Here is a 25937-nt window from a genome sequence, read left to right as displayed (position 1 = left end):
ACAGAAAAAGAGGGAGAAAACAGCTAGGGAGCAGGAACAAGGGGGTTCGATACACCGACACAAAGCCAGCGCAGCTGAGCAAACACGGCACTGGGAGTAGTCCTCCTGTCGGGGATGTTGTGGCAGAGATCTGGGTTCGCCGGGCATGGAGCGAGAGCAGGAACCCGGGTTAACACAGGAATCCTGCAGGGCCATCACTTCCAGCAGGCTGGGCCGTGAGAGTCTGATGGCCTCTCTTCCACGCTCCTGTTAGCCTGACCGTGCAGTTCTGCTTCGATACACACAGTCATTATGCTGTCTCCTCTGGCTCTCAAGCTGCTGAAGTTGACACAGCGGGAAATTAAAGCGTCCTTTATGGTCTGACCTCCATCTCAGTCTCAATATCCTCTTCATTTACCCTTATCTGCCCTGTGAATTAGCAGATTAGACGTGCATTTGTGTGTGCTCCTCGTGAGTGTGTGTGAGTGAGTCTGCAGGCTCATATACGCCTGTTTGCACATGTTTGTACAAGAGCCAGTAATGTTTGCAGACCTTGGAGGGTCCCTTCTCATTGGCAGATACATAGATAGCCACTGATAGCCTGTGATGACCCAGCAAAACGCTGACCTAGCACAGCCGCTTAGTCCATTTTGGTCAAACAGGGGACTGGGGTTCAAAGGTCAACTTGCAGAGCATGAGGCCTAATGGGCTGCCTGTCTGTGCTCTGCTGCTCTGCGATGGACGAGGCAGATCTGGTTTCACAAAGCCTGGAGCAGAGCGACGGTGTAGCACACACACACACACACACACACACACACACACACACACACACACACACACACACACACACACACGCCAGGCAGGGAAAGGTGACAGAAGCCACAACAACAAGGTGCAGACAGGACAGAGGCAGGGCCGAGACCCCCACACAGCCCGGCTGTCAGCCTGCTGACCACACAGACGATGTGCCCAAACATACAGAATGATTGATCTGTCGTCCCTCATCCTCTGCACAGATTCCATAACCTTCTGATCACAAATTCTTCTCACTCGCAACACACACACACAGGCACACACATTTCCCCTCCCGACCATTCAAACCTCACGTCGAACATTTCCCAGAGCATTCCAGGCCAGGAGAGCTATTCCAGGACAGGGATCCCCCAGCCACACACCAACCCCTCCCCCCAAAGCCAGACGAACAGCCAGGCAGTGGACTGGTTACAGCACACACACCAGACAGATCACTGACCTCTCTGGTGTGTCAGTTAATTCTTTTACTTGCAGGGAGTGTAAAATGAGTCATAAGAGCATCAATGGGATCCTTTCTTTACATGAACAGCGTTAATTTCCAAATCATTTGAGGTTACAGCGGTTTTATTGGAGTGATGGGAAATCCTTTACAGCTTCACACATGTGATAGGGTAAACAAAGCTCATGGTGAGACACTGCTGATGAGGGTCACATGATTAAATGACTTGTCTCAGTCACTTATTGTGCTCTATGCACAAGTATCAATTGTAGGATAAGGCTATATTTTAAAATGAATGGTGACAGTAACACAAGTAGGGAAGAGTCATAAAGTCAGCCAGCTGACTCAGCAATGTTATTTATGAAGCAATACCTACCTAAAGTTAATTGACATTAGCTAACGTTAGCCACCAAAAGCTTCTGATAGCAGCAAAACCTATAAATGTATTGAACTGAACAAGGGTTTGTTTCCTGCTGCTAAGACTAACAATGTTATTTGTGTCATTTCTTCTTTCAGGAGTCACATAGTCTCCCTTTTATTTTTTCAAACTTTGCCTCTGGATGTGTTATTTTCAGCGGTGTGAATGAAGGTCTTTATTGCACAATCAAAACTCAAGATTATATAGTTACATTCTATGCAGTCAGAAAATACCCGTTGCACTCAAAGGGAGAAATCATAAGCATGAAAAATAATTATTTTATATAATTATGTATAATCCCAAAATGTGTATGTGTTACAGTAATATGTGTGTGTGTCTGTGTGCGTAGTTTTTTTAATCCTGTAATCTGTGATGCCGTATGACCATCTTTCACTCATGATGAGGGCTCACCTGCGTTTCCATGCTTTCATGCGCACCTGGTCTCCGACTGTACGGCCTCTGTGGGAAACAAAGAGCCTGCCACCATCTCCACATAATCTGCTCAAAGCCCCTCTTCATTCCCTTTTCCTCATTTTTTCTCCAACTGTCACTTCAAATGTGTGCAGCCATGTTTTCAGGATAGAGCTTCACAAAAGCACATTACAAACACTGAGTGATTTAATGTCTTGAAGTGGTCTGTCAGTGAGGATAATCATTTGTTTCAGTCCTTGAAGTTTTGTAAAATAAATGAAATGTAGCAAATCATTCTCACTGGTCTCTAGGTTATGTTTCTTGACTCAAGTTAGCTCTTGAAGCAAAATGATTCACAGTGGGAAATGTGGAAATAATCTACAGAAATGGCTTTTTTTCTAACAGCAGTTGACCACTCAATTCTAACCCACTTATAAAGATGTCTGTTTAAGAGTCTTGTGCTAAGTGCTAGACTAAATAGCTTGTTAAAATGGGTTTTTGATGCAGTTTGGAAGCATTCAGTATTCAGAAAGCCAACAGTTGGTGGGCTCAGCCATGGCACAGCAGCCCAGAGCTCTGCCTTGTGTGTTTTCTTGCTGAGCTGGATGGGCCTTCGCTGAGCGCTGTGCCTCGCCATGCTCAGCAGGAGCCGTGTGAATAGGCCTCTTGTTATGTTCCTGCACTCAGACATTCGGTCACTGCAAGTAAAGCTGCTCTTTTGGAGGCTCTTGTGCATTTTATCAGCGCCAGGGGTTAGCAAAATACAAAGTGGAAATATTCCTGTAATGTGAAACATGCGGCTTATGATGAGAGGCTGGGCTGGGCTCACCTTTCAGGTCTGCTACAAATTTTGTGGCTGGAACAAAAGCGGGAGTAAAAGAAAGAAGAAGGTGATGAAAGAATGTGGGGAAAGAACAGAAAGAGACAAAAACGCCTTTGATAACTCTACAGGTTGATACACTGGGAAACCTAAACATTCTTTACTCTGTATGTGGGTCGAATTGGCAGCCATACGTGCTGCCAATACAAGAACCTGGTATGCTAATTAACTGCAGCTGTGACCTCTGACCCTCAGCACCTGATAGGTGAGTCACACGGCGCCGGTCCTTGGCAGCAGTGTTTGCTACATGTCTTCATCAAAAAAAGCCTCAAGCTAGACACTGTTGACTCTGGATGCATCCACCCTGTATACTGTTTCCTCCTTCTCCTCCATATGCTTTCATAAAGCTGATTGTCTGAGCTACTGCTCTACTGCTCTCATGAATGTGCTTCCTGTCAGAGCTGTCCACATATGGTTGCCGGGTAGAGGGCCCGCCACGTGCCACAGGTTAGCGTGAGACAGAGGGAAACGGGCTCAGACGATGCAGATGTGCGAGGAGGACTGCAGGTGTTCGGGTGGAGGAATCTGGGTGCCCTCATGGCCTGAGTCCTGAATTCAATAGCAAGCAGAGCCAGATGATACAAAAACATGCAGCCTTAACCAAGGTATTACTGTTTGAGGCCCAGCTCCATCAGGACTGAACCATCCAGCAAAATATATAGAACAAAAGGGAACAGTTGAGTCTTTTTGTCATCTAAAATGCTGACAGTTGTACTATGTCGAGTTAAATCACGTGACTTGGACTCAAGTCTAACAGCAGCTACCACTGTGTTAACTTGGGGCTTGACTTGAAATGTTTTTTCATTTTTCATTTTATTTGTAGCAATGCTAGCAGTGTGGCTCAAGGGATAGCGTTCCTTGAAAATGAGCTGATACATCTCTCGGGGCACCACTTAAGTCAAGACAAAAATATCTCAGAGGGTGACATGCACTGAGTTTGGTGATCCTTCAACCTTCCACGCAGCGCGATCATCAGGTAACACTAAGAACTAAGATAGCAAACATGGTAAGTATTAGACATGCTTACCAGCATGTTAACATTGTAACTGTAAGAATGTTGCATTCAGTACAGTATGCTGACATTAGCACTTGGCTCAGCGCACTGCATCACAGAGATGCTAGCATTGTCGGCTCTTGTTATTTTATGCCAGCTGAAATTACCAACCAGAAACATAAATTATCAATCAAAACTCTTTCAAATACCTCCAGCGCTGAAAAGCTTTGGTTGTGATAACATATATTGATGTTACCAAATATGTTTCTGCAACCAGTGATCTTAAGTGCTGCTATGAAACAGTATAATTATGATTTATTTTTTCCAGAGAAATCAAAGAACAGCTGTTTTTGCTCAGTTGAAGGCGATCTGCAGCTTCACAGCAAATCAAAATCTTCATTCCAAAGAGAGATTTGGAAGAGATGCCTGCACTGCTCTCATCCTTGGCTGACAGAATGATCATTCTTTAGCCAACTAAGATCTGTTTATCTTTCAGATGATTAATGATGAACTTAAAGCAATGGCTGTTTTCCATAATGGATTTGTAATATTTCTGGAGAAGTCTTTAAATTGATGAAAACCTAAAAACTGTGGGATAGCGGAGGTGTTGAAAGGTTTAAGGGTGGTGTTGGTGGAGAGACTGATAATGTGTTACACACTGGAGGTGTTCTTCTGACCCAATGTTCACTACCACCATCCCTCCTTGAGCTTACAAGCAACCTCTGTAAATTCAGCCAATCCTCCTCCTTCCCCACCTCCTCCACGCCCCTCACAAAAATAATGAAGCTTGCCACCATCTGTGTAAACAGGCTTGGCTAGTAAGAGCTGCAGTCTCTCACTCTCGCTCTTGCTGGAGCCTGCCACAAGGCCCTGTGTGTCTCCGGTTATGGGGCTGAGTGTGGTGGCAGTGGAAGGGAGGATGTGAAAGGAGAGGGGAAAAAAGGGAGGAGAGGAACAGGGATGAAGTTACCCTCTTACTGGACCCTTGTTGGTCTTCCGCCATGGAGCTTTCTCAAACCAATCCAGGGATAAAACCCTTAAGATTAGCCAGAAGGCAGGAAGAAGAGCCCTGGTTTTAATTTCTGTGGATACAAGTGCACAGAGCCGACTGGGTTCTCATCATCTACACGAGGGGGGCCCACCAGCGTTTGATTCATTTTGTAGGCCTATGCATTTTTCTGTGTTTGTGTGTGCCTCTCGGAAAAGCGTTTGTTTGCTCAAGAGCTTTATTTACATTCACAGGCACTTTTTGGACGCACTAAATTGATTCCAGGCCCGTTCCTGGGTCATGTCCATCAGCTCAGCCACAGTCCACAAACACTCTGCACACAGCGGGACCATTCTCGAGGCCCGCTGCTCCACTGCTCAGCACCGCAGTGACACACAGCAGCCATTTTGTGGGAATGTCTTAAAAGCCCGGTTGAGGGTTTGGGTGGTTTGCATTTTACATGTTAACCCTCTACTTTCACCTGCGACTCCTAAATTCTTCCTCTATTGGTCTTTCTTTCCCCGTGGCCTGCTGCCACTCTGTCTTTCCAGCCCATTCTTCAAAGTAACTCAATGATGTGGTGAACATTGCAGGAGCCCTGCAGTCGATAGACTCCGAGCTGCTGGAGGAAACCGCAGGCTAACCACTAAAAAGGGCTAAGATAGATAGTGAAAGTGCTCGACAGGAGCTCCTGTGTGTACAGCCAGACCAGCCAAATTGTCACTCTTGGCTGTATTTCTAGTCTGTCTTTCCATGACAGGAATGTAGGGAAAATTCTGCATGTTTGTTGGAAGGGACGTTTGCACAATAAACACACATCTCAATCTGCCAGCCACATTTCCTTCACCAGACTGACTGCTGGACTGAGGAGAATGTAAACAGATCTGTGTGGGATGTCAGCTTCCCTCATTATTAAAAGATAAAGATAGTGTCCGAAGAATGTGTTCCTCAGAGGCTCCCTGAGCAGGACGTCCCTCAGGACAAACTGGAACGCTGACCCACCGGTCAGCAGCTCGGCTCCTTTCACAGCCACTCTTGCCTCTCCCTCCATGTTGGTCTCTATCTCTCTCTCTCACTGATAAGAACCACCATTGTTCCATCTCTCCAGAAACATCCCGAACCGGTGCTCCCTGCCAACCTCTGACCCTCCGTCAGCACCGACCTCAGAGCTGCCGGAGGTTACAGGCCTCCTCTGTACACGGCAGTGCTCCCCACCCTGAACGAGCCCCTTGCCCTCAGCACAGAATCAACTCTTTGTATGTTTGATTTGTTATGGTTTTTAGCCCTCTCACTCGTGCACACTCTTTCCACCCTCACAGAGCTGGCGCGACGAAGAATTCTCGGTTAAAATTTATGTTTCTGTTTCAAGCTTTTATTTCTCCTCAAGCTCCTTCTCTTTCTCCTTTCTACGATCACATTAGCCATTACTGTAAGTGGAGACTGTAAATACATCCGAGTAAATCTAATCTGGACGGTGCAGGGAGAGGCTGGTGGGTGCAACATGCTGGTCATCCATGCGCTGACACCACCTCCCTTCTCTGACCATGTTAATTAATAGGTGTTGACTCGCGTTTGTCCCACAAAGCCACAATTTAGAAAGTGTCTGGGAGGGTTGGCTTCCTCCATTTGACAGCTGGCTGTGTTCCCTTCTTATCAGAGCAAACCCACACATTAAATGCTCAGTTTGGAGTTTGAGTTTTTTTACATGCAGACTCACCACACCATTTGTTTCCTTTCTTTTCCCCATCAATGTCCTCATTCTGTTTTCTGTTTTGCTAAACTTCCTTTAGTCTCCTAACCCCATTAATCACATCTGATTTCACCTTTCTTTTCCGCTTCTTACAGCTCTATTATGTCTGTCTGTGCCCTCAGTCCTCGTTGGCACCATGTCTCTCTGTCTCACTCTCTTGCCCTTTGTGTGGGAGGAGCCCTCAGCCTAGAATAACAGTGAGTGTTGTGGAGGTTGGGAGGCCAGAGGAGCTCAGAGAGCGGTGCTGTTGCAAAGGCCCAGGGCAGGGCCTTCTCTGGGCGTCCCGTTTGTCTTGGCCCAACATTCCCAGCCTCTCCGAGCGCCCCTGTGGTCGGCCTGTGGGTGTGGAAGCAGACGGTCACATTCCCGCCAGCCCATGGACAGAAGCATCCTGCACCGCTCCCTCAGTTCCTTTCCAGCTCCCAATCAGCAATGTCCCGGGACAAACAGCCCTGACCAAGTCACAGAAGTTACAGAATGTGACCAGCGGGCCAATAATCACAGTTCAGCTCCGAGTGTGTTACCCTCTACAAGATAAGACCCAGTCAATCAATCCAGCAGCTCCTATCATGTTTTCACAGAACCGGTGTCTTCTTTGCAGCTGTAAGGGCGGCTCCTGACAAAAGGTCGCACACACGCAAGCTCCGTCAATTTCCAAATTTGCTGAGTGTAGTATTTAAGCGAATGCTTTCCTCGGCAGAGATGAGACCAGTGATAAAATATTTGCTTTACCTCGGAAACCATAATATCTTTTAAGCTGTTGAATCTTAAACCTAGATCAAATTTGACCAGCTTAGGTGTGTTATGTGCACACATCGTCTGCCAATGTAGCAGCAATCTAAACCATCTCTCCCGTTTCATAAGAAGCACCTGTGTTTGGAGACTTAACATTCCACATACTTATCTGACCAAAAAAGGCCTTTGTGCATAGCACACATGTACTGAATAAACTGTACTGGACCATGAAGGTACACATGTGCCAGAGGGGTTACAATAATGTGTCAAACAGCTACTGATGTGCACCTACTTCAAGAAGTAATTCAACTGCATTTAAGAAACATGTTTACTTTGCATGCGAGACAGCACAAATCACCCGTTTCCTGTGATTTTCTGCATCATGTAATCATCACCTGTAGTTGTGGTGTGCATGAAGATGTGGCTTTCCACTCACTGTTGCAATTTTTCGACATAGTTTGCTTGTTGTGACAACTGCAAACTGTAAACGACAAGCCTCAGGCACCGAGCACTGCTGAAAACAAAACTCCAGACTCTCTCCCTCCTCCCTCTTTCCTCTGTTCTCCTCTGCACAGACAGGCACAAACACCACACACACACACACACACACACACATACATATACATACATGCACACACCCCAGCCACTGTTTGACCTGTTAGAGGGATCCAAACAAACATCCGCCGCCCCTGAAAACCAAAGTCTGGACTTATTGGTCTGTCCTTCTGAGGAATGGTCTCTAAAGAAAACAAGTTAAAGCCTGAATGCGTCCCCATCTGTTGACTTGCATGCAACTGAACCTACCTGCTCATTCTTAGTCCGGAGCCTTGGCGTAACTAATCAATGGCTGGACTGTTGACCTCTCCCCTGAGTCGTAACTCGAGCTCATAAGGCCTCAATAAAGCTAGCAGGGGCACGCTAGCAAGGTGGCGTCCTTTGAGGAGTGATAGCCTCAAAATGGAGGGTTTGAATGGACGAGCAGGAGGAGGGCTCGGCTCCGCTCAAAGCCACAAGGGCCCACGTTGGTCACATTAATCACAGTTGGGATCATGGCTCTATTTTTAGCCAGGAGTTATCCATCTATTCACCTAATTGTCCCTGCCTGTCCACTGTCCTGGTTACTCCCTAAAAGGCCCTGAAAGGAAAAGAAGAAAAAGAAGCCAATTCTGGATTACTTCTGTCTGTGCTTTCCTCTCTTTCAACCTCACTCTGTCTACTTTGCTGCACCGGCACAGGTGTTCATCACTAATGATACTAGGATATTATTAGTCCCAGGCCTGTGTAGGAGTGTAGGGGATCTAAGTTTGCATAGTGTTCGGTCCCTGTTGGGTTGTTTTTAAAGCCTGCAGAACAAGGCCCTTCTGTGGTGCTGCTCATGTCGAAGTGTTTAAACTAGTAAGAAAGACCCTCCCCCCCGAGTTCGAGGGTTTTTTTTTCACAGCCTGAGACTTTTTTCCCTCACATTATTGCTGCTGTAAAGCACACCAACACAATGCTCTCCCACTTAGTCTCCCGCTTTTTCACAAACACACACGGGGACGGGTGCACACACCCCACTCAATCATCCACACACAAACACACAAATGCGGACGCGCCTGCCCCCCGCCCTCCCTCTCATCCACAGTGTATATAAAAGCTGTATCGAATTGCACCTTGAGCTTAATTGGCTCGGCAGTACAGTGTGCCGCTGTCGACAGTGACAAATCGTTCTTTCAGAGCCCTGAAGAATGTCTGCCCACTGCCGTGTCAGAGGACACAGGAGGAGAAAAAAAGTTAATTGTCCCCTGGCTGCTGTTCAAATGATGTCGTAACTGCAAAGACATTCATAGGAGATGCCGTTTGGAGCTTCGGAGGTTTATTTATTTGCCTCCTTCCTCTGTTTAAGATGGTGCCTGGCAGCACAGGGGCCTGTGGGCACCAGGGACTCAAAAGGAAGGGCCCCTTTCTGTGTTTCTACTCAAGAAGAGCAAGCCAAAGCTTTAGCTGGACTCCTGACTGCTCCCTCTGATCACACAGCGGTTCAGATCAGCCACTTCCTCCCACTGGATCACTCCCACTCGGGAAAACAGTGCACAGATCAGATGAGACAGCTAATTCAATTTGGAGCTGTCTGTTATTTTAGGAGCTCAGATACGACAGCTTGCATGTGTGTGTGAGAAAAAGTGAATGCATGTGTGTGCGCACGGCCACCAAGACTGTGCGAGGGGAGAATTATGTCAAAAATGCGTCAGTGCACGTGTGTGTGTGTGTGTGTGTGTGTGTGTGTGTGTCTGTCTGTCTGTCTGTCTGTCTGTCTGTCTGGAGAGGTGCTCTGCATCTGGCTTGACAGGGGACAGCTCAGTTCATAGTTGGCGTTCCTGACCATAGCACTGCTTTGTTACTGATATCCTCATGCCCTTTCTCATAACTCTGCCTTCTTATTTCAGTCTCCCTCACAGCTCTCTGCCAGACAAAGCAGCACAGAATATGTCACACACACACACACACACACACACAGAGGACGAGCTCTGCTCAGTGTCAGTAGGAGAACAGCTGTAGCTGTAGAGCAGTAAGACAGCAGTAAGTGAGAGCAGAGCAGCAGGTGATCATGAAGTCACTGCAGCATGCAGAGCAGATGGAGAAGGGAAGAAAACAGTCGAATACAGGAGTAACACAGGATTCACATGTGAAACTAAAGAGTAAACTTTCATCCATAGTCCCTTATGCCCTTACTCGCAAACCCTCTGCCTCATATTTACACAGTAAAAAACACTGAGGACACCTGGGAGTTTCCGAGTCAAACCACAGTCTACTGTCAGCTGAACAGTCTTATTGGAGCAAATGGGATAAGTGCCTTGCTTTAGGGCACCTTTCCATTGTGGAGGCAGAGGTGAAAGTTAAGAATGACAGGTTGGTTGTAGTGGGCGGCATCATTGGTGGGACAAACAGCAGCAGCCCACACCTGTGGAGATTTCTCCACAGCGCTCTGGAAGTCATTTAAGCATTTTTCTCAAAGTCCCAGAGAACTTCATCGCAGACATGCAGCACCGTGTATGACGAATGACACTGTGGAAACAGAAGTGTTATGCGCAAAAAAAAAAAAGGAGCTGCATGTGGAAGCCATTGAATTCAGTGTCTCCTGACGGTATTGCCGGAGGACTTTGGAATCTGTTAAGCCAACTTCTACAGTAACGCTTTAGAAAGATTTTAGAAAGGTAAGAGTTATATTCAATATAAAGAGTATAAACTCAGACGTTTTATCAGATCAAACAGATAGATTTTGTACTCAGAAAGGTAGAGATTTGGTTTTATTTTCTACATACATCAATACAACCCCAGACTGTCATCTGTGTTTCCTCTCATTCTGCTTGATTTATTTTACTTTTTGGGTATTAAGTACAAGAAACTGGCTTATTTTTCCAAGAGAAATATAGAGACCAAACGCTCAATCAGTTTCACATGCAGTAAATCCTTTAAGGTTCTCTTGAAGATTACAAAAAATGAAAGGAATAGTACAATATTTGGGGAAAATATTCTTATTGTTTTTCCCCCAACGGTTAGATTATTTAACTCTTGGCAAGAACGCGGATAAGCACATTTCCTAAACTGTATAAGTTATAAGAGAAGACGCACGTACATCAGTCAAAATGGTTGTGTCTTTCAGATTTTGAGACATTACCTCATACAGCCTGCGTGTTTTTTATTTTTATTTTGTGTTTTCAGCATCTTAACACTTAACTCCACCTTTCAACACTTGCTCTCAGTAAAATATGTGTCTGTGTGATTCCACATGCGTCTACAACAATAACATGCGACATCTGGTTATATGTGGAGCTTGCGTTTCTCGTTCTCCCAGTGTAACATTGTTTTTACAGCTGTGTAAGACATCATGCAGAAGGAGGACAGACATACCACACGTGTTTTTCAGCTTTTGCGACAGTGTTTCTTCTAATTGCCTCCATCCTCTTTCCTGTCTCTCCCATATTTTTCATTCTTTGCCTCCCTTCACTATCTCTCACCCATCTCCTCCATCTGTCTCCCCCTCAGACTTGGCTGATAACCTGGCTATGGACGACTTCACCTTCCAGGAGCAGCTGCTGACCCCTCGCTTGGCCACAGCCGGGGTCGGAGGCGTCTCCTCGCCCGCGGCTCCTCTGTGGAGGAGCTACTTGGTCCCGACGCTCCCCATGATGCTCGCTCTGCTCCTGCTTTGTCGCCACTGACCAGTGCACTCACACACCCCCGTCACGCCTTCCCCCAGGATTCCATACAAACTGTGGAACAGGACAATCTTTTAAAGTTCTGGTTCCCAATGTAAAGTTCAGCAGCTCATTAAAGGAAGAAGGAACAACAAAAACGATGCTTCATTTCTCTCAAGATGTTTTATTTTAATCAAAATCATTGGATGTTCTCAACAAACCTACTAAAGCACACTAGATAAACCCATGGCATCGTGTAAATAAGAAACCTGCCCTCTGGTCCACTCCCACTATGGTTATCGCTACTTTTGTGCCCTCTTGTCTCACCTCCTCTCTGCTCTCATACTGATTTCTGTATAATAGCAAAATGACAGGGCCCTTCATCGTTAGACAGCTTTGTTGTGGACCTGCGAGTGAGGAGCGACTTGGAAAACAGACAGACCACAAACCTTTTTAAAATGCTCCCACTCACAGTCTGCAACAAGTTACTGCCCTGTAGAAACAAGCTGGAAGAAGAACAAAACTTTTGCTACTCTCTTCCATGGTGGTGAATGATCTCCTGCCAGCGCTGGACTTCAGCTGGGGAGTTGTTGTGAACTCCTTATCCTCAGAGACTGAGGTTAAACCCTTATTTAAACATGCACTGTACCTTAAAACGCTGTGTTGCTATTTAAAACTCACTCTCTCTCTCTCTCTCTCTCATTGTTTGTGTCCTAGTGATAGCTAAATTATTTCTGACTGATTGACACTCTGGCCGTCAGTCTTTGCTTTATTTTGTAATGGCGATGATTTTTTTTAACAGTAACAGCCCCAAGATAAAAAAGATTCAAGGGCTATCATTAGAGCGTACGTCTCCAAATCAGCCTCATAACTGTACAGATGTATGTTGGTGCCATGTTTACAAAGGTATGTTTATTTGAAATATTGACGTATTTCACAAGAAAATGTTGGTTTGTGGGTTGAAGTATTGGCTGGGCTGTGAAGCATTGCTGCAAATTTCTAGCGTAGTCTTACTGTGGGTAACCAAGGAATAAAATGAGTTCTAAATATGTGTAAATTAATTTTTTAATGTCAGTTTGCGTTTGGCTCCAACATTCTTAAAGTCTGGCTTTTGTTTTTAATGTTTTGTTCTTCTAAGCTCTGTTTAAAACAGAAGTCAGATTTTTTTATTGTTTGTCTAGTTTTGTTTAGGCTTTCAAACTGGTTTCCATCTCCCTTGTTGAGACTGGAGGACATGTGATGGATGTTTGGAAAGACACTAATTAAAAGCTGAAAGTGTATCTGCTGCTGCCACCCAGCTGACTTCACAGCTGTGAACCAGACTATCCATGCATTCATTCACCGTTCACTATACTGGCTTATCCTTGAGGGTCACGGGATGCTGGAGCCAATCCCAGTTGCTGCTGGGTAAGAGGCAGTGTACACCCTGGACAGGTTGCCAGTCAATCCCAAGGCTGACACGTACAGGCAATTTGGAGCCGTTAACTTGCACATCTTTGGACTGTGGGAGGAAACCAGAAAACCCACACAGGCACTGCGAGGACACTCCACACAGAAAGGCCCCAGCCAACCAGCAGGTACCAGACTATTCAACACATAATTTCAGGGAAAGCACAAGTGTAGCTAATAACAGTAACAACGGCTCTGCTCCATTTAGGTGTGCCAGTAAGCCATGTCAGTGAGTCAGCATGCAGAGAGCCGGAGGCCTAACACAGCAACACATAAATAGAATGCAGGCCTAATCAATGTTATTAGTTACACCTGTGTCTGCCATGAGACCTCAAACAGCCAATGGCAGACCGTGGATTACGCGTTGATAAAACTGAATGCCCTGTAACATGCTCATTTGTTTCAGTTGAATATTGATGAGGAAGGTACCATGTATAATAAACTAAACATGTTTTACAGTTTTGTGTTCTTTGTTCATGTGTCTACATGTGAAAGACGTTTGGTGTCAGTTATAAAACTAATAATTGCAAGCTAATTTCTAATATTCCAATTTTCACCGACTACAGTTTAAAGGACACATTCAACCCGTAACCCCGTCCACAAGCCTAGCACATCAAATTCAAAGTGCAACTCCACCTTAAAATGAGAATCCTGAAAACTTTCACATCTTAATATTGAATATTAAAGATATCTATATATTTACACAAAAACCCTGTTAATCTGTGCTTAGCTGTGTGGAGGTGGTTTAATTGGATTTCACTGTGAGTAGTGTACCAACATGATGTGGTTACAACCCTACAACTGTCATCAGACTTAATAAATATTGCTAAATCCTGATTGGTGCACAGTCGTATGTGACATCACCTTCTTCCAACAAACCCGGCCACTTTAGGCTAGTGAAAAGGAGCAGAGAGGAAAAAAACATGACAGACAGAAATCTTTACTGTGTAATAAAAATGGCCAAAGTGATTGTGTTGTCTTTCTCAGAGAGAAGAAGCTGGCTGAGAAAATCTGCTTTCAGGACCAGGTCCAGCATAGAGGGAAGGTTCTGCTGCACTGACCTCAATGTCATTGAAAGGTTCAAGTCGGTTGGACTTCACACCTGACTACACCCATCATTACACAAGGGTGTGGTCTGTTTAAGTCAGAATACGAACTATACGCGGGGGGTGGGGGGTGTCAACTTCTTCTCCAGGGCGTAGAGGGAACTCAGGGCAGCGCAAGCATGTGCTTCAGTGAACACAATCCTTACAATCCTTACAGTATCTGTCTGCAGTCTGTCGATGATGATGAATCAAATCCATTACACCAGCTCATGGTGCTCGTACCACACATCACCTTTTGTAGTCACAGGCCCACATTCAGACCCACACCCACGCGCACAACAGCAGACACTCAAGCACAGACCCACACAACACTGTGCCAGAACCAAAGACACGATCAGCATGCCAAAGAGGTGGGCAGATGTGTTACTACCATGCAGGATTTTCTGCCTGAGCCTGAAAAAAGGACTATCAATGCAATCTGGAGTCTTTTCAGTGGTTTATTTTCTTCCTGTACAACAGGTCAAACTAATATGATGTGAGTTCATGTCAAAGTATGTCCTTTGCAGCGTATCGTATTGTATATCAGAAACAAATTCAGTCGCCTAACACATCAGCAGTAAATGTCAGGTCTTGGTGTCAGTTCCTCAGAATCAAAGACCAGAGGACTCTTCTTGGACTTTGCACAGCTTTCAGCAATCAGAGAGTTATCCATTGTACAAACAACAGATGCCAATGTGTACACCAACAGCAGCCACAGCAGACCAAACTGAGATGCAGCATGTTTTGGGGAAGAGGAATGACTTGTACTTTTTCACAAGTGGAAAAACTCTCTCTCTAAGGGGTGGAAAGAATTGATTCACATAGGCATGTGATTCATTTTGTTATGTTATTTTTTTTATTTTTTTTTACTGTTATTTTTTTTTTATCCCCGAGTCAGTTTTCTTATGGTGCTAACTTGATGAGGGTTTTCTTTTTTTTTTTTTTTACCACTTTTATGTGGAGTATAGCAGTGACACTGTTGAAATAAAACTCAGTAATATGAATCATGATATTCAGTCTCGACAAGCATAATGTTTCCATTTTCCCCATGGTCTAGTTTAAATTCTTTTTTTTAATTACTATTAGTGTAACTACATTTCCCATGAGTCATTGCCATAGGCATGCCATCAAAATGTCTTTGCTAAAAAATATTTATCTTAGCTAAAATGATGGAGTGTTCAATTCCTTTTCAAGAAGATATCCACTGAAACCCTGTTGCCGTACATTGTTAATGTGTTTCAATTATTTCTAATGCAATAAGCTTTGGTTTGTAGACCAATGAGACACCCGCCATGAAAACTGGTGCTGTGTTGCTTTTAGACGTCTTCTTTGACACTATCAGAAGGTGGTGCAGAAGTCAGAAATGTTCTGGTCTTTACATTAGTTTCATTAGGTTCCAGTCCTCTGAGTCTCTGGATTGGTTCACCAGCTCACATAGGTATGATGTTGTGTCCACTGACTGCTGTTTTGTCCGTGAGAGAAACAAGCGACAAATCAGAGCTCAGACGGTGGATTAAGAATAGCTAGCTAACTGCTTAGCTCCATTCATGCAAATAGCAACAGAAAAATGGTGACATGCATGAATGAGACCGACACGACTGTACCAGTTCTTGTATGTTAATTTACAGAAAAAAGAAGAACTTTCAAATTGACGTATTGTCGCATAAGTTAAATGGTCCTAGCGACTGCTACCATGGCTTCCATGTCAAATAAAAACGATGTTGATGGGACAGATATGTCACCGGCTACTGATTGTCTGGAGGAGAATGCAAAAAAGAAATCAGGCAACAGGATCTCAGTGTCAGGCTGAATTAATTAGTGATGATAATAAGTGATGAAATTGCCTCCTGGTTTGACTGTCAGGCTAGTTTTATATTAGAATATGGACAGAAAACACCAGCACACCAGTGTGTTAGCTCACAAGTCTGATCAGTGGTTTCTGCTTCAAGAGAAGAAGAAGAAGAAGAAGAAGAAGAAGAAGAAGCTGTGTCCTCAGATTAAAACATCTCTTCATCGCTCCACACAGATCTGATGTAACCTTCCTCACACTGATACATGAAACAGAAATGTTACATTTCCATAATGTTTTCATTTTTTTTTCACTGTTAGATGTTTGACTGCCATTCTTAATTACTCTTAATTACGTCCTGTTGTTGCACCTTCTTCTTCTGCCATGGTACACTGGTTTTCCGACTGAAGAATTAGCGCCACCCACTGCTCAGCTCGATTAACTAACTCCTAATAATCGCATAACGGTAGTGGACGTAAACAAGCATTTACTTTTGCCAGTTTACTTGAAATGCTATCAAAACTTGTGATGCAGTTGGATGGAAGCCCAGCGGTTGATGAAATACAGTGTTAAACTTCTGCGAAGAGAATCGAAACGACCTTAAAAGCTGGCTTTGGTTCTGCGATGCAACACGTTCTCTGGAGTTGTCAAAAGCAATTCTGGGAAATGTAACAGTGATGAAGGTAGGTTGTCAGGATGTCAGGAAAAATGAGTGAAGTAAATATAAAACATATGACTGAATAAATTCTGAAACACCTTAAATGTTACAAATTTAGGTTTTCACGGTGGAATTCTCTTTTATGTGCAAGAGAAAATAAGAGAGGAAATGGACAGCATTCTGCAGAGGTTATAAATAGGACACACAATGTTGCAAGTCTATATGTTACTTCATGCGCTCTTCACCCTCTGATCCACTTCAAAGCCCTTCATGAATCATATAATTTATGTTTCCCTGGACTGTGCGGGCTGTTCTCTGAGTCTTCAAAGCAGCATGTGAATCGTGTGTTTTTCTTTTCGGTCTGTATTTCTCACTCCCAGCAGATGATGAGCCGCTCTGAGTATAAGATCTCCTCGCTGCCCCTCTCTGTGGGGTTTCTCTGCATTAAATCCCATTAGCTTTATCCCTGGAGCCACCTTAACCAGGTAACAGACACTCATCCACAGCTCAACAATGAAACAAGGTTCATTAGTCCTAATTGTTTGTGTTTTGTCTCCATGCTTTAAAGCCTGTCTAGTTTCTTAACAAGGCCAATCACTCACAGCCCCACACATAACACGCCTGTCACGGCAAACACACTTCAAAATGGTGTTTCTGTGTCCCGGCGCTCTGCTGTAACTTTTCACACCCACGCACCCTCTGCTCTCCAGATCCAGATAAAAATGCCATTGTTATCCAGCTGTGCTTTTCTTTCCTGAACTGGATTGCAGCTTTTAAGATGGAAAAGAGAGGCTGATTATTAGGAGATGAGCAAATGCTGGCTGCAGAGAGAGCAGCAACTCAACCGAGATGGGGGGGGGGGCTATACTCTGAATGCTAATGCAAGGCTGGAGAAAGGGCAAACAGGCCTATTGAAATGCAGAGTTCACATGTTTTCTTAGGGTAATATTGGGGCAATGTTGAAACAGCACGCATTATGAGAGTGAAAGGTCAACTTGATGTTAGTCAGCAGGAACAGTGAGAATAGCTGACTATCAAGAATTGTTGCATTTTCTGCCCAAGTGATTGACTCCCTATGAATATGTATTTCTGCACTATTTCATGGTCACACTAAGATATGTTGGCTTGGGTACCTTTCTGAGCCAGAGGGGTCATCAAACGGTGCGTATGAATTAAAATAACAATATAATTCAGGTGCTTGAGTGTACACGGGATCCCCAGTCCAGTCCAATTTTTACCAAGCTGGATGTTGAAATTCCTCTGCCACAGAGAAAAGCCTGAGACATGTCACGTTGTTCAAAGCTCATTCATGTCTAATTACCATGGCACTGGACCATTTTCTTACCTTTTGTTGGCCTATTGAGAGGAGCACCGGGCCCACGCTCTCCCCTGCACACAGCTCCAGCATCCTCCTCCTGCTCCTCAGCAACCCCTGTCTTCCCCTGCAGCAGCCGCAGTCACACAGAATGAATGGAGCCGCCTGAGGAATGCGGACACAAAAGGAGGAATGTCATTTTGCTGAGTGCTACCCCCCAAACCAATGGACGTGTGCACACACACACAACACACACACAGAAGCACCCCACAAGTCCAGGCATGTTTAAACGCAGGGGGTAAAAAGTCTTATTACGACTTCTTTTTTAATGAAGGGATTTGCGTACATGAACAGCTGCAACACTTGAAAGAATTCTGTATCCCATGTTTGAGTCTTTGTCGGGAAAGAAATGTCTCAATGTCTGTATTTTCTGATTTAGTTCGATATGTGTGTGTGACTGTGGTTGAGGAGAGGAAAACGCGGAGGTGGCTGGAGTTATGGTGAGTTTAAAGGCTGTCAGTTAACTCTTTACATTTCATTGATTTAACTGATTGTCTTATCAGTGGAAAATAAAGTTTAATAGTTTTTTCCACTGTTACCAGACAAAACAAGTTGAGAGGAGGGCAAAGGTCAGAGGCAGAAAGCAGCGTGACAGCAGATACAACAAACTGCTCCTGAGAAGAGACAAAAGAAAACACTGGTGCAAGCAGAGGAGGGATGAGGATATGATTTTATAATTTTAAGTATCTGGTGAACAGATGACATTTTGAAAAGTTCATAATAAGTATTTCCAAATGGAGGAACCAAATACACCCACATTTCTGGACACACACATGCACATACACTTGATCATTTCAGACACTTTGAGGATGAAATTGTTCAGCCTGAAAGTTAACTTGTTCAGCAGAGGCTTTGAGTGATTTTTTTATGTTATTCCAAATGCACATAACAACTGCAAGATACTCACATCAAAATCAAATGTATTTCCCTTCATGTCCCAGTGATCTTCCTGTTCAGCGGGATTAACTGTGTTATTTTCAGACTAATCTTAAAACTAGTTTCATAAATCTCCCAAGAACTTTTGTCCTCTCCATCCACTTGTTCAGCTCCATCGTGCTTCCAGCAGACTGTTTACTGTAGTTTACAACTCTGGCCGCACTATATGACAGACAGCTGCATATTAGAAACACAACTGCCCTGCTGCTAACAGCGCACAGCCTGACCTGTGTTTGTATAAGGAACAGGCCTGCAATTTTGACTCCATGGTTACTGTAACACTAGGCAGGTTTTAATCTGAGGGTTTTAAACAAACTAAGATCTATTGGATTATAAAGACTGAGCTGTAAAAATACATTTGGAGAAAATATGTCTTGAATGTGATGTGCTTTCTTGTTATGTAAATGGGTGCCATGCAATACAAGAGCATTTGGATAACAAGGAATGTTAAATGACTTCTCATTTATTTCTATATTTCTCATCATGGACAACCTTCAATGGGTATTTTACAGCATCATGATTTGGGGCCCCTAAAGGTCCTCGGGGTGTATCGAAAGGGTCCACAGGAAAACAAGAGAAACCACTTTCTCGTCGCTAATTATTTAACTTATATTACATTAGGACAGTGAGAGAAGCATGCAGAAGGTCTGTTTAGTTCAAAGGGTTTTTATCTGAGCCGTTATCCCCGCCCTGACAGTAAAAGCAGATAAGAGAGCCCTCTCAAACGCAGGTCAAACAGGGGTCTGCAATGAAAGAGATTTGTGATTTTGAGGACTTTTGGTTATCTTGTGTTTTTTTCCCCTCTCTGTCATGTGGACCACTGATAAATCTTCATGTTACACCACAGTGCTGCTCCACCCTCAGCTCCAGTCCTGATTTTCAAGACTGGTTACCACCAGTCTAGACATCACAGACAGAGAGGGCCCGGGGTTTGAAGTCCCTGCTCCATGCTCCACCCCTGGTGTTCCTGTTTTCCAGGTCTTTGTCCCCGGAACTTGCGCTCACTCCTGGGTGTCCACTAGGGTTTTCTGCCCGCATCTGGATCCCAGTCCGACTAGCGTACAGTCCAGTGTCCTGTCCCACAGAAGCCACGGCCTCCTCAAGTTTGGACAGAAAGCAAGAAAAGAAAGGAAGAAAGAAGAAAAACACCTTCCCGGCAACTTCGTACCGCTTCCTCACCTCCACTGGTTTATCCTGCCGTCGAAGCTGTGAAGCTGTAGTGTGATTCTGAGATTCTTGTCCGCAGTTAGGGAAAAAAAAAAAGTTTTTGCGCGTTTTAAAACAGTTTTTTTGTAGCTTCTTCGTGTTTTTTCGATTGAGTCTGGAACTCGACACTTCTCACACACGGCCGAGCTCTTAAACGGAGGACGTTTGGCCCGTGTTTAAAGCTATTTTCGGCGTTTTTTCCTCCCTCAGAGTCGGTTCAGAGGTGGCCCCAGAGCGGCTGTGAATGAAGTATCTGTCGAGCTGAAGAAATCAGCGCGTCTCCATGAGGAAACTCAGCGTGGGAGTCGCTCAAACTTTGTCCTAGCTTACACACACCTGAGCGATTATAGATAGTCTTTGTTTGACTTTGTTTTTTGTGGCGGTACCGGTAGTTTCTTGTTTCTCACTGACACAAAATGAAGACGCTGTTGGTGCTGGGTGTAGTTTGCACGCTGGTTGTGTTGTCTGTGTCGGGGACTGCGGAGCAAAAGTTGAAAAACTGCAACGAAGTTCGTGCTGCTTACAGCTCCAAAGGCTTCAACGTGAACGATGTCCCCAACAAAGGAGTCAACGGTGAGTGCTTATACTTCGGTTTTTAAGCCTGTTTTGACCTCAAACACTGTAGTCCAGAATAGTGGTTGCCCAAAGTGGGGGACAGGGACCCCCTCCGTGGGTCCTGGAGGGGTGTCCCGGTGGTCCGAAGTAATGCTAATGAGAACTTTTTAAGCTAGCAACGTTAGCATTATGTGGCAGTGGGTAAAGGTCAGTGGGCTAAAATCTGTTCTCAGGTTTTTTTGCTGTCCCATTGTTAGCTTCTCCTACACAGCTGAGACAGACAGCTATTCTAAGTCATAACTCACTTTAAAGCCTTTTCCAGATGCCTTTCCTCAGGACAAAATCTCCTCAAATGCAGTAAAGTTTAGGAGTCGTTGACATGAAAAAGTATAGAGGGTCCTACAACAAACAGTAAAGCTGTCACGTTTGCAAATGGACATTTTGTGCCTCTGTCAAAGTCTATCTGGAAACATGTCTCATCATACAGACATGGTGCTTTTTCCATGTTAAAAGTTACAGGACATTGTTAAGTTTTGGGGGTGAATGCTTCAGGCAAATGTGTGGCTGGAAACCCTCCACTGCTGCAGTGGGTAAATACAGTCCTCATTTAGGAAATACTTGTAGGTAATTCATAACAATAAAGAGCTATAATCAACACACAAGCTCTGCTCCCCACTGAAAGAAGCCAGGCCTGTGTTTATTTCCAGGCTTCCTTAGTGGAGACTCCTATGGCTGTGAAGTGCAGGCAGCCTGCAGTGATTTAGTAAGCACTCCTGTGCATTGTGAAGGAGACTTTTGGGTGCCCCCCTCCCCCTTGGTTAGTCTGTTTTTTTGTGGTTTTAACATTTCTGTGCATGTTGTACCTCTACATGTGCCTCTTGTCTAGTCAGCAGGGCAGGATGTCGTGCACCAGCGCAGACTGCTTGGCAATAAATGGGAGCCGCTATGTTAATAGACAGAGGTGAAAAGGCAAATCAATTTAACTAATCATGAGTTAAACCCAAGTGATGGAAACTTACGTGAGTTGGGGTGGGGGGGCTTTTACAGTGAAGGCTTGGAGCAGAGGAAGGGGGTTGGGTTTTGAAATTCCACTGTGCCCTGCATACTTTAAATCCCTCCCTTCTCTCATTTCCTTTTCATTTTATGGTGGTTAAAACGAATATGCACACGTATATTCAAACCCCTAAATTCAGCCGGGGTTGGTTGCCAGTTTTGCAGTGGCTCCAGCATGACGTTCTTGTTTAAAATTATAGAAGTGGGTCATCCACGCATGGCCGCTGTCATGTTGGTGTCTTTTTTCCTCCCTTTTGCAGTCATTTTAGTCGACTTATTGATTAGCTTCTCTATTTCTGCAGGTATTATCTCACCTTAAACATTTCAGGGCCTGACTGTTCAATGTTGGCTACGTGCTCACGGCATTATTTCATCTGACAAGGGTGACTAATTTCTATGTGTCCTCTTTCTTGTTCTGGTGTCATTTATGAGTTAACTTTGCATTGTGAGATGGTGTTCAGACCCCTTTTTTTTTCCTGCTGAGGACACAGCGGCTCATTAGAATTTGAGTTGGACCTGACTGCCAAAGAGCCCAAGAACTTATTATTTTTTTCCTGCATTTCACACAAGACTATAGGTCCTTTTGTTTTCTGTCTGTATGTCTTTGTGATGCTAAATGTCATTGAGAGTACTACAACATGTCTGCATTGGTTGGATTTAATTGTCTTGCATCTCTGGGTTTTGAAAGGGGAACCTGAATGGAGGCAGTTTTATTGTGCAGGTTTGTGTGCTATACACACGTGCCTTTTCCTTACAATAGATTCCTGGTGTATGTCTGGGCATTAGGCAGGGCCGACCTCAATGAGCACTTCTTTGTCATTGAAAGAGACTGAGATAATTGATCCATAGAAAGCAACAAGGTCTACTGTCATTAAAGAGAGTTGGGGGTCTTCAGAAAGCAAAAAGCAGATACAGAAGCCCTGCGCTCTTGAAATGCTTCATGTTGCTGGGGAGATATGGCTCCAGATGTTCAGTCTGAACTTCAGTCATGTTTGTCAGAGCGTCACTTTTACAGTTTGTTATGGGTCAAGCTCAAAACATTAATCCTGTCCCGACCGTGACACAGTCTGTGTTTAACTTCAGCTGGGCGTACGGTTGCTGAAGGGTTAGACCATTAATTACCTGCACGTGTACAAATATCATAAATATTGATTTCAACATTAAATAATCAAAGGAGCAGTTCATTGGAAAAGGTTTGTTTCACTTCATGTGCAGAAGTTGAAACAGTCAGTATTCGACTCAGAAGCTTGAGTCAAATTTTTTTGTTCCACATAAGACTAGTGGTTGTGATCAGAATATTTCTCCAAAAATAAGGGGCTTTTTTGACTGTAACCATAACTCTGCAGACTTATGTTGCAGAGAAGACATATTTTGCAAATTACACAGTGTCTTTGCCAGTTGTCACAGAAGTAGTTTTTGAAATGTTTACCTCCTTTGATACATGCATCGTAAATCAGATTTGTGGAATATGAGTCTTATTGGAGACACAGGATTCAGAACTTGCCTTTTATAACCGCAAACATCTTGTGTTGTTGTTGGCGGCACGGAGATAAGAATGTTTGTTACCATTCAAATTACAGACGGGCTCAGATGAAGCCAGACTTGAGATTCAATAAAGACGTTTAATGTAAAACTGAAATGGAAACCTTGATTGCTTCAGCATAGACAGAAGAGGAACAGAAAGCTCAGTTGGTAAATTCCTCGTTGATCCCACGGTATAAGTCTTTTACTGCTCACGTGGAAGCCTTTCAAGACTTCTTTTCCAAGTGTGTCTGCTAGATAATGATTTATCTGGGGCCTGTGGTTGAAGTACCTGACTTAAATTGGGAAATAAATGATGCTCACAGATCTAATGATGACAGATAAATCATAAAGAAAGTAAATGGTGGTTTAACTGTCACAATCTGATAATAGTAGGTAGTGTTTACTTTCCTTAACAGTAAGATTTGATACTGTGATAAAAGTTAGGCTATCTGCTAAGTGCTGTTGCACAGCTGCAACAGGGGCCGGCCTGCAGGCAGAGCAGTTAACACTGACCAGATTGGCATCTGCCATGTCAAAGGCTACTCATTGCTGGGCTGGACACTGTGCTTCCCCTTTTTGCTGCTCTTCAAGCAAAATCTGTTTTGGTTTACTCTGGCAGTCGGGCTTGATGTCATGCTTCAGGTATGGGACAATGGCAGAGATCAAAGGGAAGAGGGTCCTTTTCCCTCCCTTCAGCACGAAGAACATCCCTTGCTCATAATCAGTTCAGTGCATTATGACTGAAACTCAAAGCGTGCATGACCTCAGCGCGTTGGCCTCTCGGTAAGCTCGAGACATTCTGCAGTCTCACATTGTGAGGGCTCTTTCCCCCTTAGCTGGTGGCTGCATGCCCTGCATCATTAAGGTTCGGGAAATAACAGGTTTCGTTATTGCTGCGACATTCAGCAGATAAGATAAGGGCGGGGAACTGGGGCACAAACAGTCTGCAGGAGCTTTTAAAGCTCAAAGACCAATATTTGAGTGGCCGTGCTCCATAGAACTGTGCCCTGGGACTTCAACACCTGCAATAATTAACTAATAAACTACCCGCCAAGTGCCTCTCAAGGTCAATCCTATAAAACTCAAATGGCCGTCTTTGTTTTATGTGAAACACTTTTCATGTCTTATCATTAGGGATCACTTCAGTGCGTTTCGTAGTGACGATGTTTAATTTCCTGTAATTTCTTGTTTTAAGTTGGTTGTAGAAAATCGCACAAGGACTGTCTCTGCAATAGCTGTTGCATTGCAAGATAGAAACTTCTCATACAAAGACCCGACTCAGATTGCAGAAACGACACTGTAAGGCTTATAATTTTTTTGCATTACTTCAATTTCACACACCTTGCTTCCTCCTGTTCTTGCAGTCTGGGAGGTCAAGAGTCCAAAAGCAACTGCTAACATGCAGATAAAATGTAGTTTATGTTGTAGCTGATACTGAATCTCAGATGTACAGTCAATTTTAAAGTAATGTATTCACTGGAAAACCCACAGTGGCTTCTAAGATATTGCTCATGAGAGACGAAATGCAATAAAACCATGTAGAAACACACATTTATTTGACTTCCCAAAATCCCCAAATCGTAACTGTGGGCTACGTCTTTCAAAAGAGGCAACACTGTTAAATGCTTCTTTTGTTCTTTCCTGATTTGTACATGAAAGAAGAACACTTTTTTGAGCCCAAACTGGTTTTTCACCAGGTACAGAGGGATTAAACGGATTCAGGTGTGTCATTTAAGGAACTGTCGTAGTCCCACCCAGAGGTGTGGTTTCACACAAATGTAAATTCACTCATACGAGCCTGACTCATGATAGTAATAAGGAATTACTCGCAGTGCATCAAAACTACACTTAAGATTAGATGTTCAATCCATGAAAAATCATTTAAAAACATTACAGTCTAGCAAATGCATCAGTATTGAATCAGCGGTATGAGGATGAGCTATCCCAGTATTACGAAGCGGTTTTATTAGCCGAAAATACTGCCGCAGGTTAAACTCAGTAATGATGAAATCTTGACTTTAAGTTTTTGAAAAGAGATTAAAATTTGCTGCCTGGTTGCTTTGAGTCTAAATAAAAAAGCTCTTCATCGCACAACATAATTTTGTCCCAAAGGAATAAGTTGCACAAACAGTCAGAGACAACAGATCAGTGATTGATTTGAAGTGAAAATTGAGAAAATGTGTGTGGGTTGAGATTAAGTAAACACCCCGCATTAAAGCCAAAGCATGAACAGTAATCTCTGATAACATTCCTGAGCGATGGGGTAGACTATTGCAGCTTCTTGGTTTCAAACTGCTCAAGCGCCTCTTTTCTCTTGCCTTATATGCCTTTTGTGGAAACAGGTGTTAAAATTAAAACGAACGTTTCTCTGTGTTTTGACATGCCAGTATTGTTAGCAGAATGGGAAAACACAGTCATCTCATCCTCCACTGTTGACCTCCGCTTTTGTTTTGCCTACATCAGGTTACATGAGGATGTGAGGGTTCGCTCCTGGACAATGATCCACTAAAGATTTTACAGTTTCAAGGCACTGTATTATGACTGAGGTTAAACTCAAGATTGCCAAGTTCTCGACTCTCTGGTGGTATCCTTGGATCAGTCAGAATCAATGATAATGTGACAGTGCCTGCTGCTCTTTGCCCTGTATATGTGACATCGCCTTCCTAACTGTTTTGCAAGCCTTCAGCATAATTGAGTTTAGGTATCATGAGGTTGAGGTCTT

The 25937-nt window shown here is 44.0% G+C and overlaps 2 protein-coding genes across 2 annotated transcripts in view; both read left to right on the top strand.

Annotated features, from left to right (window-relative positions):
- Positions 1–13492, top strand: part of gpc3 (glypican 3) — a 97229-nt gene extending 83737 nt beyond the window's left edge. Inside the window, exon 8 of the mRNA XM_076738951.1 lies at positions 11434–13492. Coding sequence (XP_076595066.1) covers positions 11434–11609 — 176 coding nt within the window. The 3' untranslated portion in view covers positions 11610–13492. The remainder of the gene's footprint in view (positions 1–11433) is intronic.
- A 6369-nt stretch (positions 13493–19861) lies between these two features.
- The window catches only part of gpc4 (glypican 4), a 30215-nt gene continuing 24139 nt past the window's right edge, over positions 19862–25937 (top strand). The window contains exon 1 of the mRNA XM_076738952.1: positions 19862–20656. Coding sequence (XP_076595067.1) covers positions 20500–20656 — 157 coding nt within the window. The 5' untranslated portion in view covers positions 19862–20499. The remainder of the gene's footprint in view (positions 20657–25937) is intronic.

This window comes from Chaetodon auriga, chromosome 9 (genome assembly GCF_051107435.1).
Source record: "Chaetodon auriga isolate fChaAug3 chromosome 9, fChaAug3.hap1, whole genome shotgun sequence".
Taxonomy (NCBI): Eukaryota; Metazoa; Chordata; class Actinopteri; order Chaetodontiformes; family Chaetodontidae; genus Chaetodon; species Chaetodon auriga.
This window is presented reverse-complemented; position numbering and strand designations above follow the sequence as displayed.